This window comes from Paroedura picta, chromosome 9 (assembly GCF_049243985.1).
Source record: "Paroedura picta isolate Pp20150507F chromosome 9, Ppicta_v3.0, whole genome shotgun sequence".
Lineage (NCBI taxonomy): Eukaryota > Metazoa > Chordata > Lepidosauria > Squamata > Gekkonidae > Paroedura > Paroedura picta.
In genome coordinates, this window is record NC_135377.1 from 21258833 (window position 1) to 21279803 (window position 20971).

The 20971-nt window shown below is 46.5% G+C and overlaps 1 protein-coding gene across 1 annotated transcript in view; it reads right to left on the reverse strand.

Moving 5' to 3' along the window:
* Window positions 1–16112, reverse strand: part of MATN2 (matrilin 2) — a 58072-nt gene extending 41960 nt beyond the window's left edge. The window contains exons 1-4 of the mRNA XM_077351831.1: window positions 15580–16112; window positions 11257–11417; window positions 5213–5782; window positions 4371–4493 (exon numbers count right to left, since the gene is read on the reverse strand). Of these exons, the coding sequence (XP_077207946.1) occupies window positions 4371–4493; window positions 5213–5782; window positions 11257–11362 (799 nt within the window). The 5' untranslated portion in view covers window positions 11363–11417; window positions 15580–16112. The remainder of the gene's footprint in view (window positions 1–4370; window positions 4494–5212; window positions 5783–11256; window positions 11418–15579) is intronic.
* Window positions 16113–20971: the final 4859 nt, after the last annotated feature.

Genomic DNA, 20971 nt, shown 5'->3' on the forward strand with positions numbered 1-20971 from the left:
AACTGTGAGTTTTCACGCTGCTTATGTTGAGCATAAGTGGCATAAAAAGAAGAGCATCAGGATTCTGCTCTGATGGCTTTTGCCACAAGAACAGTAATACATTTTCGAAGTTGTGAAGTGCAAAAGTGCCACATGAATCTAGGTGACATACACATGCTAATTACTTGTTTGTCACTCTGCAGGGCAACAAAAACAAAGGAGAAACTATGGACTAAGATTGCAGTGTTTCGATCAGATACACAAGAAAACATATAGTGATTAAAAATGACAGCAAATATCATGCATAATTTGGGGACATTACAATTGTCAAAGAGGGGAAAATGCAATCCTAACCGCAAACACTTAGACCTATTCCACATGGTGGTGGCTGCACTGGGCTGTTGGGAGTTTACAACGGGGCTGTTTGCCCTGCTGCTTCCTATGGGGGGCAGTTTTTGGTGGCGGACCCTGTCTGCCCCAGATTTCTGCCTCTACATGAGGAAGCCAGGGCAGAAAAGTTCTACCGTACCCGGGGGTGAAGGAATGGAGGGGTGGGATTACTTTCACAAAGGTGGGATTGCATAATGTGAACATTTTTTAATGCCCCATTCAGCTCCTCACCACCACAAAGTGCTGTGGAGCCAATTGGAACATTTCTTCTTCCTTCCGGGATGCTGTAGGCATTGGCTTGGCTCTTCCCCATCCACATGGGCCTAGCCCAACATGGCCACTGATGGTGTCTGCAGCACAAAAAGGACCACAGAAGAATCCATGTACCTTTGCCACAGGGAACCTGGGAGACTGATTCGGGCCAGGGTTGGGTTTTTTATATTTTATTGTGGGGATTTTTTATTGTAACCCACCACGAGCCGGCTAGCCTGGGATTGGTGGGTAATGAATCAGATAATGAATGAATGAATGAATGAATGAATGAATGAATGAATGAATAGAAGATTGTTGAATTAAAAATTATTATAGCACTCAGGACAATGGAAGCCACAAGGCTTGAGATATCAGGTTCTTCTCTCACTACATAAACCCCTCAGTTCTCATATACCCAGAATGAAACTATGTTGGTATAAAAGATGCCACTGGACTCAAACTTAGTTCTCATATCCGTTGTTAAGTCTTTTATTATCTCTACTAGTAAAAAAGCCCATTGTATGAAGAAGACAATGGGCGCTAGCAGGTGGGGACCAGAGCGAGCGGCAGGCGAGGGACAGAGCGAGGGACAGGCTACCTGAAAGAGGAGGCCGGCGGCGGCTCCTCGGCGTCTCGTAGTTTTTGCCAGGGAGTCCCAGGTGTGGTGCGCTGGGCTGTGGCGGCTCCTCTGCATTTTTTTGTTCTTCTGCGGCTTTCCCGGCGGCTCCATTGTGTTCTGGGGCCATGAGGGCAGGGAGCACCCAGCAGCTGCGCTGTGGGCGGCTGCCGGGGCTCCCAGGGCGCCGGCTTGAAGCGGCGAAAGGCTCCTCCAGGGGTTTTTTTTTCCTGCTGCCTCTCGGCTTGGAGCTGCGAAAGGCTCCTACAGGGTTAATGTATTTCTGCTGGCTCTCGGCTTGGAGCTGCGAAAGGCTCCTACAGGGTTTTTTTTTCTGCTGGCTCTCGGCTTGGAGCTGCGAAAGGCTCCTACAGGGTTAATGCTTTTCTGCTGGCTCTCGTGGGCGTGGCGGCTTGGAGCTGGGAAAGGCTCCTACAGGGTTAATGTTTTTCTGCTGGCTCTCGGCTTGGAGCTGCGAAAGGCTCCTACAGGGTTTTTCTTTCTGCTGCCTCTTGGCTTGGAGCCGCGAAAGGCTCCTACAGGGTTTTTTTTTCTGCTGGCTCTCGGCTTGGAGCTGCGAAAGGCTCCTACAGGGTTTTTTTTCTGCTGGCTCTCGGCTTGGAGCTGCAAAAGACTCCTACAGGGTTTTTCTTTCTGCTGCCTCTCGGCTTGGAGCCGCGAAAGGCTCCTACAGGGTTTTTTTTTCTGCTGGCTCTCGGCTTGGAGCTGCGAAAGGCTCCTACAGGGTTTTTTTTTCTGCTGCCTCTCGGCTTGGAGCTGCGAAAGGCTCCTACAGGGTTTTTTTTCTGCTGGCTCTCGGCTTGGAGCTGCGAAAGACTCCTACAGGGTTTTTCTTTCTGCTGCCTCTCGGCTTGGAGCCGCGAAAGGCTCCTACAGGGTTAATGCTTTTCTGCTGGCTCTCGTGGGCGTGGCGGCTTGGAGCTGCGAAAGGCTCCTACAGGGTTTTTCTTTCTGCTGGCTCTCGGCTTGGAGCTGCGAAAGGCTCCTACAGGGTTTTTTTTTTCTGCTGGCTCTCGGCTTGGAGCTGCGAAAGGCTCCTACAGGGTTTTTCTTTCTGCTGCCTCTCAGCTTGGAGCCGCGAAAGGCTCCTACAGGGTTTTTTTTTCTGCTGCCTCTCGGCTTGGAGCCGCGAAAGGCTCCTACAGGGTTTTTTTTTCTGCTGCCTCTCGGCTTGGAGCTGCGAAAGGCTCCTACAGGGTTTTTTTTTCTGCTGCCTCTCGGCTTGGAGCTGCGAAAGGCTCCTACAGGGTTTTTTTTCTGCTGGCTCTCGGCTTGGAGCTGCAAAAGGCTCCTACAGGGTTAATGCTTTTCTGCTGGCTCTCGTGGGCGTGCGGGCTTGGAGCTGCGAAAGGCTCCTACAGGGTTAATGCTTTTCTGCTGGCTCTCGTGGGCGTGCGGGCTTGGAGCTGCGAAAGGCTCCTACAGGGTTTTTTTTCTGCTGGCTCTGTCGGGGGCGGCGGCCATTTTGAGAGGTCCGTCGGAAGAACGGACGGGAGTCCCCGGCAGCCGCGTCAGTCCGCCAGGCAGGGAGCACCCGCCAGCCGCGCATAGCGCGGCTGGCGGGTGCTCCCTTGCCAGTGAAGCAGGGAATGGGGAGCCGCGCTTTGCGCGGCTCCCCATTGCCTGCTTGGGCCGGGATGGACACTTGGAGGGGCCAATCAGGAGCCGCTTCGCGGCTCCTGATTGGACCCCTCCGAGTTTTTATCCCGGACCGGTCCCGCCCTAACTCCTCCCCACCACCCCTTACTCCTTTATACAGTCCGTGGCGCCACGGCGCCACGGGCTGTGTACAGATACTAATTTGTTGCTATCTACAGATCTTATCAACTGCATTAACCCAACATGTCCATCCATATATGCTCAGTCACAGTTATCACTTACACCCAGAATTCCTTTCTTTAAGGAAAATATGATGGAGAGATTTTTGGCTACAGACATCATAGTCAGATAGAGGACTATGCTCTGTTTTGATACTGTAGAAGATAATGTCGTTAAAACAGGGGCAAGCCAAAGCTTGATATAAAAATTACAATGAGGGCATTCCAATATTTTATAGAACAATGAGTCAGCCTTTTGCGAATGACATTGGCAAAGCCTATCCGAATAATGCAAATTACAATATCTCCCATACAGGACTGCTGAATGGGCAGTGTTCAGACATGCAAGCATAGATGCTCTAATGAGGAACTGTTAAATATTTAACATAGGCTGGGATGGTTAGAGATGAAAAGATGCCAAAAAAACTGGGTGGAGCACACTTTCTGAGCTCGTATAGCTGAACCAAAGTGATCAAGGTCTTTTATACATTTCTTAATAGTGAGCAGAGATTTACTTCTCCCCAAGTCTCAACATATCACCCTATCTAGCCTTGGGCCAGTCACAGTTCTCTCAGAGCTCTCTCAGCCCCACCTACCTCATAGGGCATCTGTCATAGGGAGAGGAAGGGAAGGAGATTGTAAGCCGCTTTGAGACTCCTTCAGATAGCAAAATGTGGGGTACAAAAAAACAGCTGTTCTTTCATTCTGTGATGTTATTTTCCAGAGTTGTATTATGTTAATACACCACTAATAATCTTTACAACCAGGCATTATACTTTACAACAGTGGTCCCCAACCTTTCTGAGGTTGGGGACCAGCAGGGCATCGTGGCGCGGCTCGCGGCCCGTGCGGGCCACGCCCACGCATCGGCCGCCCCCGCGCATCGGGCCGCGCCCACGCATCGGGCCGCGCCCACGCATCGGGCCACGCCCGCAGGCCGCGCCCGCGCATCAGGCCGCACCCGCGGGCCACGCCCGCACGGACACGGCCGGCCCTGATTCCCTCTCCCCGCCCTCCCGCAGTAAGAAGCTTCCCGGGCCACAAGCTAGCGGTCTGGGAAGTTTTTTACTGCGGGGGGGGGGAGAGGGAGCCGCGGCCCGGCGCCATGGCCTTCGCGGCCCGCCACTGGGCCGCGGCCCGCAGGTTGGGGACTACTGCTTTACAAGTAAGAATCAGATGAGATATGAAATGTTATGTTTTCTTTTCAAAAAGAAACTTATGAATACATTCATATCACATTTGAGACCTCATATTCTCTACCACCCAAAGGAATATAAGAAACATCAAATACTCACTACCACAAGTCCTCTGGTCCGAGTTTAGAATATATCCCTGTTTACATTTACATACATAAGAACCAGGTGTGTTGATACAGAAATGGTCACAATCATGTGTCATTATGCTGCACATGTGTTGAACTGAAAAGGAAAGACAAAATGTTAAAACTAATAATTGAATAATTAAACTAAATTTTGTCTCTAATAGAAAGACAACAGAAGGACTGTCCAAAATATTTTTCAACAAAGAAGGGGAGTAATATTATTATTAATATATTCGGTAATGTCTGGGGAAGGGAATGGCAAACCACCCCGTATTGAGTCTGCCATGAAAACGCTAGAGGGCGTCACCCCAAGAGTCAGACATGACCTGGTGCTTGCACAGGGGATACCTTTACCTTTAATATTATTATTATAGTCATAAAACATGTACAGACATATTCTTTCCAACCAGAAAGCATTTATTATAGAGACAAAAGTAAAACAATTAGACAAAGTACAGTTCTCCAAGGATATTTCAGTAGCTTGAATCCTGCCAAATCAGCTGAAAGAAGGATTTCTATGGCTTCCTCTTCTTGCAATAACCCTAATACCCCCTCCCCAAATGCTGCCCTCTAATAGGCAGCACCCCCCCCCAGAACAGCATGAAGGGGGAGCTGGAGGTCTGCTGCAGGAGGGATCAGTGACACCCCCCCCCTGCATATAATCATGGGATTTAACCCAAATCATTTTTATTTCTATGATATCATATATGATGATAGTATGACTATAAAGTTGATCTGTTTGTTTTGTTCAAAATCTTGGGAACATCTTTTCTTGAAAGAATATTTTCAGTAAAGCTCGTAAAATGAATATCTTACCACAAAGTTTAGTCTGGAACACAGAAGTCAGGGGTTCAATCTGGCTGAAATTTGCAACCAAAAAGATGTGCTCTTCATGGGGTTCACTCCCAATAGACTTGAGTGTGCTCATATCTACCCTACCCACACCAATAGCAAAAATGAGGATTCCTGAGTTCCGGGCTTTAGCTGCAACCGCTGCCACAGGATCCTGAGGTCTTCCATCTGTCACAATCATGATAATCCTGGGCACATTTTGGCTGAGTGGCCGAGCCCCTTCCGATTCGGAAAACGCGATATTCATTGCGTACTGAATGGCTAATCCTGTCATGGTACCAGTAGACAAGTGCATCATTCTCTTCACTGCTCTCTCCACATCTTGCCTCCTCCTGAAGGTCTTCAGGGAAAATTCGTGTTTCACGGTGCTGCCATATTGAATGAGGCCCACTCTGGTGACGTCTGGGCCAATGTCCAAGAATTGCAAGATGGTTAAAATAAATTCTTTAACTTTCTCAAAGTCGTAAGGACGAACACTACGAGAGCTGTCAATGATGAACACAAGGTCTACCTGCTTGTTACTGCAGGAATTTTCTAGAGGGGGACGGAAACAGAAGACAAGATGTATGCAACTAACTGTATATGAGAAATCATTCCCAAATTAACACAGATTGATCAAACAGAGTGCAATGGTTTGGAATCAGAACTAGGAAACAAAATGTATTCTATACACCAGAGGTTCTCTTCTTCAGTAATCTGACTGTCCTGGAGATTGATTGGATTTAAGGATGTTGTTCCACCATTCGAACAGAATTTAGGCTAGCCAATCAGCGCTTCTCCTGGACCGTTTATGCACTGGAGGTTTCATGCCGGGCTGCAGGCTGGAGTTTAATTGTGGCAGGTTGCCCCACCTCTTCCTGCATCCACATGGGGGAGCATTTGGCCCAGTGTGCCTCATCTTCCCCCGATTTGTGCTCCTGCATGAGAGCTGGGGCAGTGAAGTGCCCAGTGCATAAACGGTCCTGGTGGAAGGGGGAGGTTCATTTTTTACTCCCTCCCATTGTAGAAACCCATCTCATCGCCAACATTATTTAGAATCATAGAATTGGAAGGTACCTTGTGGGTCATCTAGTCCAACCCCCTGCACTATGCAGGACACTCCCAACCCTATCATCCACTGTAACCTGTGGAAGCCTCATCCGCCAAATGCAGAAGGCAGCAGTATACGGGAAATGCAGGAAAGTACCATACGAAAACTTTGCCCCACAAGCATCATTTTTAATTCAGCACTAATACTGCAGCTCTTACAAGAAATTAGGTTATACTGCAACTAGTAGCAGATATTTAATGTTATAGGCTCTTATCCTCAAACTGCTTATTACGAGGTTATGGAAGCCAATACTACATCATATACAGTTCAGGGCATTGCAAAGTCAAAGGAAGTTAAATAATTTACTTGCTCTCTTATTGCACTCTGAAGTGAATTGCTGAAGGATACAAACCACAAGTTTGTGCAAGTACTTGAGGGACAGGAAATGCCCCTATTTCCACTTGGGTTGTTACAGACCTTTTGTCAGCAATCCGAAGCCTTTGTGGGAATGGAACAGCAATGCTATTTGCAGACTATGAAGTAACTGTACGGTTTTATTCACTTCAAGGCCACAATCTAGCTTTCTTCATAGACACAGAATGATAGAAAGGTTGTTCAGTTTTTCAAAATTAGAGGATGCTGAACATGCGCCAAAAATAAGCAGAAATAGCATTCCTAATGGGATGCAGAAATGCTGGCATATTTATCCATTTTCCATATTATTATCTCATTTCTGTAACTAATTACAGCCTATGCCTTGACCAGAATAAAATACTAATCATCATAGTAGAATTACTACATACAGATAAAGTGAGAGGTATTTGCAGAAATGACATCAGAAAGAAAAGAGCTATATTTAGTCTGATTACCACTGTCAATGAGCCCAACCAGGAATTCTGGGCCTGGAACTGAGAAACTGGGTCCACTTCACTTGCTTTTCTTCCAACTATGCTCTAATGTTGATTCAGATGCAGTTGAAAAAAAGATATTGTGTAGGACTCTTATGATTGGGATTAAAAATTCCCCTTTGCCCCAAGTAAAGTAGAAACTAGGGTTGGGTGCATTGGACGTCAAAGTGCCCTTTTGCGCCCGAAGCAGCCAGCGCTGCAGCATGGGCGGGGAGGGGAGGCACGGACGCCAGCAGGCACACACACACAGGCACAGAGGTCTGCCCCTACATGTGTGCGCCGGCCGGTGTGCCTGCGCCCGCACCTTCCCTTCTCCCCCAAGCTGGCTGCTTCGGGTGCGAATGGCCACTTTGGACGCCGAATCGCCCAACCCTAGTAGAAACCATCATGCCAATATATTTGAGATACAGAGTCACCATAGCTCATTGTTTAAGAGTGTCAGACTAGGTACTGGGAGACCCAGGCTTGGACCCTGACACTATCATGGAAACTTGCTGGTGAAGATAAAATGGAGGAAGGGAGAATGCTGTAATTTGGGTCTACATGGGGAGGGGAATAGAGTGTAATGAAGTAAATTATAAATATATTCTCTATAGGTAGATACTGCCATGTGAATCCATGAAGCTACCTTATATGGAGTCAGACAAATGGTCTTTCAAAGTCTGTATTGTCTATTCTGACTGGTAGCAGCTCTTCTGGGCTACTACCTAAAATTTTAAAAATAGCAGCGATGCCATGGATTAAACCTGGGAGTTCTTCCATGCAAAGTGAATACTCTGCCACTGAATCACAGACTGACAGGACATTCACTGCAAGAGCCATGCACCAAGTCCTAACTCATTACACAAGACAGCTGGCTAGACTACAGGTACTTATTTATGTATGAATTAAAATATTTATATGTCATACTCAAATTGAATTTTGAAGCGGCTTCAAACTAATTAGCAGAAACCTCTAGAGAGAAAGATACCTTCCTGCCAGGTAACCATGGGCAACTAACGACCTTCTCCTTTCTCCTAAATAACCAACAAAGCCTGTTGATATTTTTCAGTATGAGCAACAAGTTTCTAAGAGAATCTATTCAATTCTTTATTAACTCCTATGCAGAGTTATTCCAGTCTAAATCCATTGAGATGAATGGACTTCAGCCAGAATAATTCTGCATCGCATTTATTGAAGGGATGGACACAAACTGGTTAATGAGCCAAAATCTGGCACGAACCTGAGCCCCCAAACCGATGTTCAGGAAATGCACATTCCTTCAACATTTACTGAACTTTTGTCCAATTTGTATGTTTGGATCATTTAAAGGTAAAGTTGAGTAGGGCAGGTCTGCCTGTCAGCTGATATGTTTAAATGGCTGCAAGCCATATAACCTGTTTCACTCACCCTGCTTACAGCAATTTCAGGCTAACACAGGACAGATGCAGGCACCTCACTTGTAGACTAAATGGGTGGGGGAGTTATGAAGAGGCACCAGCAATTGTGCTGCAAATTTGGTGCCTCTGCCTCAAAAAACACCCTCAAGACCCAGGTACCTCCAGACTGATCCTCCATTTTGACCAATTGGAACCATTGACTATAATAGACCCTAACCACAAAAAATACCAGTTTGTTTTTGCACACCACTATTTCATGGTCATCATTACACAATCTCAGACAAGTTCAAAGTTAGCAGGATTTTCTTGAAATGTATGTTCCATTCTAAAGGCCTAACCAGACTTTACATACAATATTCAGATAGCCCTTTGTAAACAGTGGCAAGTTCTGGAGAGCAATCAGCAAACGAGAAGCAGCACATATTAACTGCTTAATTCCTTCTACAATTACCCAGATTACTTTTAGGGATGTGTACTTGAATATTAAATAATGAAAAACCCAAACAAAACTCTCTCTTTTCTGAGAATAGCAAGAGAAGAGCTTCTCAGAAGGTCATCTGACTGAGGGCCTTTCTACCAGAAAAGTTTGCAGATGATTCTAACAAAAAGGGTGGTCCCACAGATTTTTAAAAACATGCGCCTACTTTTTACATAGCCCTTCCAATGTCATTATAGTGCCCACCTATTCCTTCTTGGTAGAAGAAGAAGAGTTGGTTCTTATATGCCGCTTTTCTCTACCCGAAGGAGTCTCAAAGCGGCTTACAATCTCCTTCCCTTTCCTCTCCCCACGACACCCTGTGAGGTAGGTGAGGCTGAGAGAGCCCTGATATCACTGCTCGGTCAGAACAGCTTTATCAGCGCTGTCAAGGTGCATAGGAAGGAAGCTGGACTGGCAGGTCTTCTAATCTAAATCAGTGGTACGCAACCTTTTTAACGCTGCGGACTGGCGGCGGTGGGGAGGGCAATCGCCCAGCCGCGCATGCGCAGCCCTGCTTCCCTCCCCCCCCCCAAAAGAAGCTTGCCAGGCTGCAAGCTAATCAGCCGCTTTTGTGGCCGATTTGCTTGTGGCCTGGGACGTTTCTTGCTGTGGGGGGGGGCGGGGGGCAGGGAGAGGGAGCTGCAGCCCGGTGCCAGAGCCTTCGTGGCCCGGCGGTTGGTTTGACACAGTTATTGTTGGTTATCTGTGGTAGCTCCAGACCAAGGTTATGTACGATTTCAAATAAGCTGCTGCCTTCCTTGGTAACCACATCTCTCTCCCCTCCTTCTTCGGAACAAGCATGGGGTGCCTGTCCTGGCTCCCACAGCACACCTGCAGTAGAAGCCCTTCTCTCCATTCACTGCCCTGAGAGCTCACTCTCATCTTGGATTATGTATAAAACAGCTTCATATGTAGTGGCTCCAAGCTGTAGGAGCCAGCTTTGACTAGTGGTTAAGAGTGGTGGCTTCTAATCTGGCCAGCAGGGTTTGATTCCCCGCTCCTCCACATGCAGCCAGCTAGGTGACCTTGGGCTTGTCACAGCTCTGATAGTGCTGTTCTCACAGAGCAGTAGTATCAGGGCTCACTCAGCCTTACCTACCTCACAGGGTATCTGTTGTGGGGAGACGAAGGGACTCCTTCAGGTAGAGAAAAGTGGGGTATAAAAACCAAGTCTTCCTCATGTCTGAGTGCTTGCACTCGAAAGCTCACGCCTTGAATAAATCTTTGTTGGTCTTAAAGGTGCTCCTGGACTCTGATTTTATTGTGCCGCTTCAGACCAACACGGCTACCCATTTGAATCTTCCTCATGTGTTCAGCATAGTGATTGCTATGCACAAAGGTGGCTATCAGTCATCAAGACAACAGTCATGAGACGTGAAGAAGTGAAATAAAACACGCAGAGAAGGGGGAGAGCATGATCATGAGGCCCTTGACCATACGACTCCTGTCCTGCAAGAGGGAACTTTGGCCTAGCCTTGAGGTCTTGGGAAGCCTTCGTTGTAGGAAGCTGCCTTTAGGCTTGGGGTCACATCTTGAGCACGGTGAAACTGGAGGGGGTGGGTTGGTCCCTCACACCTATATGTTCTGTCTGTGTTGAAAAGCAGACTCCCACATACTCCTTGGGGGGTCTTAGAAAAGGAAGACAAATTTGCCTATCAGGGATGTCATGCATCCTTCTGTTTGCTCTGCAAGTGAGAATTTTAATTGCCTATAAAAAAGGGGCCTTTTTCTCGTATTTATCTGAATTTTGGCAGGGAGGGCCCCTTGGGTGATTCAGTATTCTCAGCAAAACAGAAGAACAAAACAAATGTAAAATTCTTCGTACATTCCTAATCACCCTTCCAGGTAGTGTTTTCCCCTCATAAGGCCCAATTTATATGCATTCAAAACCTCATGGATAGAAATACTGTTTTAGTGGGGGCAGGAGAATCAACAGAAGAAACAATTAAAAGCCCTTTCCCACCATTATAAATATGCCTCTGGAATCAGTTTTCCCTATTTTGCCTTAACATTTCTCATAGCAATCCCTTTAATGAACCAGGGTTTTTTGTATTCAAAACCACACTCCTCTTTTCCCAAACCTTATCCTATGACTACTCTTACTCCTTTTACAAAAATCACCCCTTCCTCCAAAGCTGTGTCACCCGACAAACATTTTAAAGTGTTGAGATGTGTACAGTTGTTACATTTGGCTTGCCTTTGTAGCAACTCACCAAGTAAAGCAGCATCATTTCTTTGACTTAAAAGTGTTCTTGGAAGTTGTTTTTCTCTGGCGGAGGCCAGCATAAGTCCGGCCAACAAAAAGAAGCATAAGATCATTTTTTCACTTTTTTTCCAGGAAGAACAGAGCAAGATAGATAATCAGGGCAGAAGACTGTGAGAAAAAAAAAAGAATGTTATAATTAGTCAAGCAATACCAAGAACGCGGCATGTATCTTACTCTTTGTGTGGCTTCTTTTCAATTGGCTTTATATACACACACACACACACACACACGCCTTTATTGGCATAAAGTAGGTGTTTTCAATTAATTAAATGCTTAGGGTTGCAATCCTAAATCCACTCACAAGGCAGAAGGTCCTGTTGAACTCAATGGGATTTACATAGGGTTGCCAGCTTTGGGTTGGGAAATATCTGGAGATTTCAGGGGTGGAGCCTAAGGAGGACAAGGTTTAGGAAGGGGAGAGACATCTGTGCTGAATAATGCCCTATATCAGGGGTAGTCAACCTGCGGTCCTCCAGATGTCCATGGACTACAATTCCCATGAGCCCCTGCCAGCAAATGCAAGGAGTACCAGCAAATGCTGGCAGGCGCTCATGGAAATTGTAGTCCATGGACATCTGGAGGACCACAGGTTGACTACCCCTGCCCTATATAGCCCACCTTCCGATGTGGCCATTTTCTCTAAGGAATTGATCTTTGCCAGCTGGAATTCTGTTGTAATAAGGGAAGATCTCCAGCCATCACCTGGAGGTTGGCAACCCTAGACTTACTTTTAAGTATACATGTTTATGATTGCATTGTTCCCTGGTCGAAGGACCGCAAAGAAATTGATTATTGCATTGTAAAGTAATCTAAAACCTTTTGACTGAGTACAAAAGTTGCGTAAGAAACCTGATTTTACCAAATAATTCTTTTAAATACAAGTTCTTCTTAAAACTACATCTTCAAAAAAGACCTTTCCTCCTGTATGTAAGATAAAGTGCAATGTGCCCAGCACCATCCAAAATCCTATTTATTTATTTTAAACTTTAGCTGTGTAATTTCTGAAATGCAAGTTTAGGCAGACTGAATCAATTCATTAATTGGTTGAATTAAGTTTAAATGATTGACTAATATATTCCTTTAATAATTTGGCAATGTGTTTGCATATATCCATCACATAAATATGTTAATAGTTGCAATATTCACAGTAGTGGGAATCTGTTCTTTTGCCTGTGCTTTTCCCTAGCACCCTTTCCCTGATGTGAAAGACTCTTACCCAAGAAAGCTTCTTGCATAGGAAAAAAACACCTTTATTAGCAAAATAGGTCCACAGGATCCAACTCAGTGTGATGCCTGGCTGCATTCTGAACATAATAACAGGACTAAATTAAACTTGATGTACTTATAATTAGACAGGGGTAATTATACTGATGTCCCTATGTAAATAAGATGGGAAATGCTTTTTCTTAAACAAAAATGTAGCATGTGATTGAAGACAATCTGAAACAGGATAGAAAGAAAACTGCCTCAAACAGCGAAGCACAGCATGGTAAGGGGGGAGAGAAGGGAATTTTATTTATTTAATCACATTATTTACAGTCCACCTTTCAGAGCACCAAGATGGATTACACATAGTCAGTACAACCAATAAAAAGGGGACTTTCAATAAAGAATGCATTTCAGTGAGACAGTTCTCACTTCATATATTCTTAATTGAGAGCACCCTTGGTGTAGTGGTTAAGAGTGGCCCATGTTTGATTCCCCACTCCTCCACGTACAGCCAAGTGGATGACCTTGGGCTGATAATGTTGTTCTGATAATGCTGTTCTGATCGAGCAATCCTGTCAGGGGTCTCTCAGCCTCACCTACCTCTGTTGTGGAGAAAGGATGGGAAGAGGACTGTTAACAGTTCAGTTGATAGTTATTGCTGTCTTATTTGTTATTGTTATTGCTGTTATCACTGCCATTATAAAACCTATATTGTACCTAGTGTATGGCTTATGTTCTCTGCTGCATGGGTGGTAAAAAAGAAACAAACAAACAAAGGTGTTTGTAAACCGCTTGGAGCCTCCTTCATGCAGTGAAAAGTGGGGTATAAAGACCAACACTTCTTCTCCTACTTTATACATTCTCACAAGTGGCCTTCTCCTACTTTATACATTCTCACAAGTGGCCTATCAGGAGCCTGGATGAAGTGGGGGCATTTCCAGGCAGTCCTTTCCTATGTGTCAATGAGGAGTGCCTTTTTCTGGAGAGGATGTAGAACCCTCATCTGCAGCAGAGTTCTAAGGAGGTGGCAGTTGCTCAGATACTATCCTACCTTACTTGGGATGGTGCAATATTTCCTTTGTTCCTTTCTTTGTCGGGTACTGTGGATGCAGTGAGGCTCAAGGAGGCAGGCCAGCATCTCCATGCACCGGTTGGCTGCCTCCTTATAGGTGTCACTGGCGTGCTGTTCCATTATTGTTGGGTGTTGGCAAGGGTCAATATGGACTCTGGTGGAGTTGCTAAGCTTTCCGATGGATCTTTTCTCCAATGAGACATCATAGGGTAGTAAGTCCTTATACCGGTGCTATGCTTATGCTGGTACTAAGCCAACACCTAGAGCTCAGGGTGGTACTGCCTCAGCAATAAGGTTTTGCATATTGGATATGGATGAGATTCTTCCTCTTTGCAAAAGCAGTTTCTTGAGGCACGCAAATCCCTCCCAGTCGCTGAGCAACAAGAAGAACCTTACTCTGAGAGTAAAGACATTTGGAACCACCATGTTACTAAGGGACTTTTTCTGGCACTAAAATGCATTCGCATGTAAAAGTTCTTATTTGCCACAAACAGAAATGATAGTGTTGTTCACCAACATTCAACTTGCATGTAAAGGCAGTAAAAATTTTATGAACCTTAAATCAGCATTTGAAGCCACTGGGGCATTTCAGTGACCAAAATTCCAAAAGAGACATTAAAAAAATCCCCTATAGCGATGTCTGAACAGATAGCTCATAGTTTGGTCAACCCTGCATAATTTCCATGGGATGTGGGGAGACCGGATTTACCAAGGAAGATTTTTGTAATGTCATCAACTTCGTTGTAATCCAGTAATATCCAACTACTCTCTGAACAAAAGAACTTTTCATCAGGCATATTATTTTCATAGAATCATAGAGCTGGAAGGGACCTTCAGGGTCATCTAGTCCAACCCCCCTGCACAATGCAGGAAACTCAAAACAACGACCCCTTTGGGACACCTTTTGTCTGATTTCTTTGCGCAGCATCTAAAGCTGGGAATTATTTTACATGACTCCAGAAAAAGAGCCTTTAGTTTTTGTTGTGGGATAATACATTCCATTTCTGAATGCCTGGAACTCCTACATCAAGACTTCTTGTTGCCCTAGCTAGGAGCCCCCCCCCCACACACACACTATTGGAGCTCCTATAAAATGTCTAAACAGAGGAACGCCTCCATAGGAAAACAATATATGGAGAGTGCAACATCACAGTTCCTAGTTATTTCTGCTGGGTTCTGTTCACAGATAAAACTGAAACAGTTCCAGCCTGTGAGCTCGAGATCTCATTAGAAGGTCCAACCGTGCGCTTGGGAGTAGGAGTTTGAAGCAGATCTGATAGATTACACACAGGAGCGTTCGCCTTGTCTGCTTCTCTTCGAGGGCATTTTCACACTCCATCATTCATGCATCCCACCGAAAAGCGACACCAACTGAGAGCCAGCAAGCTCGGCGCTAATTACGCACCGCACATTTCACGAAGCGGAAGCAGCAAGGGAGCCTGCAGGTCCTGCCACCGAGAGACCCCACGGAAATCCACGAGCCTTAGAGACTCGGAGTGCAATCCGACTCAGTCCTATTTTACTCCGTGGCGGGGTGCTTAGGAGAGTCCTCTTTAGACTTATTGTAGCATAGGATTTCATTGGGGGGGGGGAGACCTCTCCGCTAGACCAGCATGAGCGTCTGCCAGTGGGGAATGCATCTGACCCAGTGGCCTCTTTATGCCTTAATAATTAGGCTAAGCGACAGGGTGCCACACACCATTGCGTCTTCGAAGACGGTTGTCGGATCCAACCCGGCCACCCCCTGGGAGCCTCGAGAGGGAGAGACCAGCGGAAGGGGCGATCCACACTTGCTACCCAGCCCAAAAACCCTTCCCGCCTGCAGTCGGGGACTTTAATTTTGCAAGCGAAGTATTGGCCCCTCGCTCAGACCAGGGCTGGGAGGCTCCGTTAGGAAAGGAGGGGGGTGGAGAGAGAGAATGACCGGCGGTCGGACAGAAGCCGCCTCCAAGCCGGGGTCCGGGTTGGCGCCAAAAGGGCGCCTCTTACCTGCTGCGCAGGCGTCCCTCCTTCGCCCCGAGGAACGGCCGCTCCAGCCCGGAAAGGCGACGTGCAAAAGGCAGCGCGAATAGCAGCTCTTGGCGAGCAAGCGGAGGCGAGGCGCAGGCGCTTCTCCGAGGGGGCGCCGGGGAGGGGAGGCGGCGGCCGGCGAGCCAAGCCTTGCTGCCTTGGCGGGGAAGGGGAGCCGCGTGGAGAGCCCGCGCGAGGGGGCGGGGGTTGCCCGGCCGTGCGCCCTGCAAGCCGCGCTCGGCACTTCTGTGGCGGCAAAGCTGGCGAGAGAGCGCGCGGCTCAGTCCCTGGGGCTTTTTCTTTTTCTTTTGGCCAGCATGCAGAAAGCAGCACGTGGCTCGACGTCTTTCTTTTTTTTAAATAAATGATTTCATGTTATGATGGTTTTGGTTCTAAGAAAGAAGTCGTGCAGCGTTTGGGACGCCGTTCTAGAAAGGCGTGCGGCTGCATGCGGCTAAACGGGCGAAGCATTTAAGAAACTCTCCTTGTTTGGCTGAGGAGCGCTTGCCGTCTTAGGATTCGCCCCTGAGCGGGCTCGCTTTTTATACAAAACTCGCATTTTGGACGGGGGGGGGAGGGGTGCTCGATCTTATCTCTCGGTGCGGGGGGGGGGGGCGAGCCTCGCTGCGTGCCGCCTCCTTGCAGAAAAGAGCGAGCGGCAGCCCGTCTTCCTTTGCGTGTGCGCTCACGACCGTCGCTTATGGGTTTTCCACACAAGCTCTCGTCCCCCTCTAGTTTTCCCTTTCACGGCCTGGCAAAGCACTGGCTGGCAGGAGCCGAAAGTTCACAACCCGCCGGGAAACAGATTGCCCGGGTGGTTTCCTCGATAGGAGGTTTGTTCCCTCCGCAATGAAGGGCTTCCGGCCAACAGTGTCACCCAGTTGGAGCCGCTGGGGCGGGGAAACCCTTTACAAGTTGGCGCTTTCCCGATTCCAGTGGACTTCCGGCCACTGGAAAGTGAAACATCACCACAAAGATTTGAGCCGTTAATAAAAGGGTGCTCGAGTAGACGAGTGGTGGAAGGGCACCACACTATGCTGTGGGTCCCACACTTCCAGGGACCCTGAGAAGTCCCGTCCTCCCCCATGGATCAAGGCTGTAGACTCCCATCTCCCACTTTCCTTCTTTAAGACATTGGGAGTAACACCCCTTTCCACTGTGTGTGGGGAGGTCCCCCTGTCCCCAGTCTGGCGGCACCCACTGCAATTGTACTTTGTTGGGGCCCCGCAAATCTTTACACTCGTTTTGGTGCTACAACCCCGCAAATACTTAAACCCCTCGTCTCTTGTGCTCCCTTGAGGAGAAAGGCCTACTAGAAAGAAGGTGAATTATTTGCCTACAGCAGTTTAGCAAAGACAGTGGGGTGAAACTCTGCTTTCCGCCTGGCAAAAAACAAATGGTTATTTCGAGTGGCCTCCGGGCCAACCTGCTGTGATGAGAATGGCAGAGGACTGCCTGATGCAGCTCCCAGGAACCCGGTTTGTATAGAAGAGCAGGGAGGGTGTGGGGGGGGGGGGGGGAGAATGAATGTAAGTTGGTTGGTAGATGGGAAGGAGACAGAGAAGCAGGAAAAGTCTATGAGGGATTCAGGGGTGGGGAATAGAGAAGCTAGTGGGGAAGGAAAAAATGAGATGTCCCCTGTAAGTCTTTATGGGTCCCCCATTTGTGTGTCTGTATATATAAATTCATTTATATACCACTTTACTCTCCAGTAGTCTGGTTCGGATGGAGACCCAAAGTAGTCACGTCATTCTCCATTTTATCTTCATAACAACCCTGCCAGGTAGTTTAGACCAAGAGTGCATGACTGACCCAAGGTCAGCCAGTAAATACATGTTTCTGGCACTTATGAAAGTGCCTTGCACTTACAGGATGGATGAACGTGTTTAGAAATATGTCTACCAGCACTCGTGTCTTCCACAAACAGCATGGGAAGAGCACCCCTCCTCACACACACCAATACTTTTAAGGGATGCATTTTGGAAATGTTTAGTCCCAAAAGTAATAAACTGTAGATTTGTATTCTTTGGATATTCTGCAAATGTGTCAAGAATCTCCTACTAATTAAACCAGACCGCCAAAACAAATCATAATTTAAATATTGTCCAGTCTACCTTATTTGGCAACAGAGCTGTGTTGGACAGAATACCTATCTTTGAGGTCTTGCCCATCAGCTCTGTCCACTCTTTAACACTGCCTGGCTGTCTTCTTGGGCTTCCGAAAGCTTCCCAAGTATCTGCTTTCCAAATGTCTCCTCATGCACTTAATCAAGTGGAGGGACAGTCACAGGCTGTGCCAAATAATAATGCTCAGAGGCTGAAGACATTATCTTGTGAGTGATCTGAATTTAATATAATGCCATTTATCTGAAGCAACTGTAACTGTGCAAAGGGAAAAAGAAATGCAACTCATTTATAATCTCCAGACAGATTCCTGACATTCAAAGTCTTACAGTAATTAATTCCCTTGGAATCCAGCCTCAGTTCACGTAAATCTGTTCAACATGAGTTTTTTTCCTCATAAAAATGCCTCCGTACTTGCCAACCTGGATTGTGATCATAAGCTGATTGTTGGATCTCCAAGGAAGCAAGATGAAAGGCAGGAACTAACTGATAACAAATTATTATTTCCGTAGAAGGAATGCTCACTTAATTCTGAGGAAAAAATGTTAAGAATGTCTGTACAAGCTACATTGGAGAAAACATTTGCAAAATCTGCTTTGGAGCCATATTGCTTGAAAACAATAGCCAATGTTTTGGATTGTTTTTGTGGCTGAAGGGAAACGCTTGGAAGAGAAGAAAGATGCCATGATTTTGCGCCAGTGGAATAGCTGAAATGTTCTGATGTTTTTGCTGCAGAGGAAGAGTCCTGTGACATCGTAAAGACTGAAAAATGTATTTCGTAAGAACGCAAGAGGAGCCGCCCAGGGTCAATGGCCCGTTTTGTTAATCATCTAATTTCCCTCAGACAAGGATTTATCAACTCAAAGAAAATGAACCTGGGGAATTTCAGTTGGTACATGAAAGCTCCACACACAGTGAAAGCACACACAATCTGTGCACAGTGTACTCTTGATTTTTTTAAATATGTGTGATTCAGATATACTTAAGATAGCCAATAAAGTTCTCACCTCCCTAAAGCTGATCCTCGCTGTTAGTTTGCTTCGTCAGACTAGTTTTTCTAAGCTTCCATTGCTTAAAATGGATTGCATATATTCCTAACCCATTTCCTCTTCACCACTCAACTCCCCAAAGTATATAATAGGTAACATTTACACTATACAATATTCCATCTAATCTCATCCCCCACATCTCCAGATCTGTAAGGGCTGAAGAAGGGGATTGTCTGTTCTGGTCAACAATGATACTTCAGGACCTTCCCCACACATTTTATCGCAGTGGTTATACCAAGAAATCCTACTCCCGTCATTATTTATGATACTGTTGCTCACCTCTATGTGTCGCTAAATACATGGTGGGCTGTCAGAACAACAAGTCTTCAGGCAGCAAATAGTTTTAGGGTGGAGAGACTCCACTCACCCTCCCCACCCAATCATTGACTAACCCCAGCCCGAAAGCACCAACAATACTTCCAAATCAAGTTGAGGGGATGCCTCAGCCATCAAATAATCCATTCCTTTATCCTCCACATGCAGCCAGCTGGGTGACCTTGGGCTCCCCACGGCACTGATAAAGGTGTTCTGACCAAGCAGTGATATCCGGGCTCTCTCAACCTCACCTCCCTCACAGGGTGTCTGTTGTGGGGAGAGGAAAGGGAAGGCGACTGTAAGCCGCTTTGAGACTCCTTCGGGGAGAGAAAAGCGGCATATAAGAACCAACTCTTCTTCTCCTTCTCCTTCTCCTTCTCCTTCTCCTTCTATATACTGCCCCTCACTGTGACGTCTTGGGGCAGTGTACATAGAACCAGTGAAACAGAGCATACAGCAATTATTTTTAACAGTAAGAACAGATCATAACAGACATAAAAGTCATACTAGTCAACATCAAACATAACTTGGGAACATTGAACAGTCTGATAACTGCAGCAATTGCGCAAGGACAAGACCATGACCTTGGGGACAATGGAAAGGTAAAGTTGTCTCAGAGGGATGGTCCAGGCTGCAAGGAGGCCTCCTGTTGCTGGCCTTCAGCCAAAAGCCTCCCAGAAGAGCTCCATTTTGCAGACCTGTTTCAATTTAAATAATTCATTCTCGTCTTCCTCCCTGGCTGCTGCCTCGGGGGCTGCCCTGCCACTCTGCTGACGACTAACCTTTGGTTCTCTCCAGCGGCTGCCATGGCTGGGGCTGCCCCTCAGCATGGCACTGTGCAGCCGCTGCTGGCAGCACCCTCCAGTGGGCGGCAGGAAGTGAGGGGCGCCGACCGGAAAGCAATCAGAGCAGGGGCTCAGGCGGCACCGGCAATGTCCCTTGGCAAAAGACTACCCCCCCCCCCCAGGCCTCAGTAAAATTGTCAAGCGTTGACCGGTCCCCGGTGATACAAAGGTTGGGGACCACTAGAGGGAAGGCAAAGGGCAGGGATGCCGTTTGTGGTATGGATGTGTGGGCCCCAATGAACAAATAGGCAATGTAAGATTTGCAAGTCATATAAACAGGCATATAAACAGGCAGAAAATGTTTTGGACATTTTAAAGATAAATCAATACATGGAGGAATATTTCAGATATCAGTTTTTCCCAGTCTTCATTGTCTCTTTAAAAGGAAATGTCAAAGCCATGAGGCTACTTGAAGTGACCACACTAACTAGCTAATCCCAGATTATAATTTAATTCGTAAAAAACTGACAGGAGTGAGGATTACGAAGATTTTATTTTTGTCAGTTTTTAAAAATTGTAACATGTTTGGCATTTTATTGCCCTTTCAGAACTCCTACAAAGCAAACAGCTGTTTCAGATAGCTGTCAAGATAAAATATGTCTGTTTTGAGCTGTCATTTGGCCTTCAAAATTAATTTCATATTTATTGGCTGAGCGTCTGGAGATCTCAGATCCTATCCTCAGAACACAGACTTGGCAAAAGGTTACAGCGCTGGCTTCTGCGATCCCAACTGAATTAAGGAACTGAAAAACTGGCCAGGTTTTGCAGAACTGCACTGGTAGCAATCCAGGGTGTGCAGACAGCTCTAGAAAACTCTGGTCTCTCTCTGGCAAAATATTGCTCTCTGATTCATTGCAGTCAAAATGTCCTTTGCCTCATGTCACAGACTATTTCAGGCCTTTCACAGTTATGAGCCAGAATAACAGTATTGCCTGGATTTTCCTTTTGAGGTTGAGAAACCAAGATTAAATAAGAATATTCAAACAGGCTTTACCTTCTCTGGAACCATTTGAATAGTCCACCAGCATTCTGATACTTG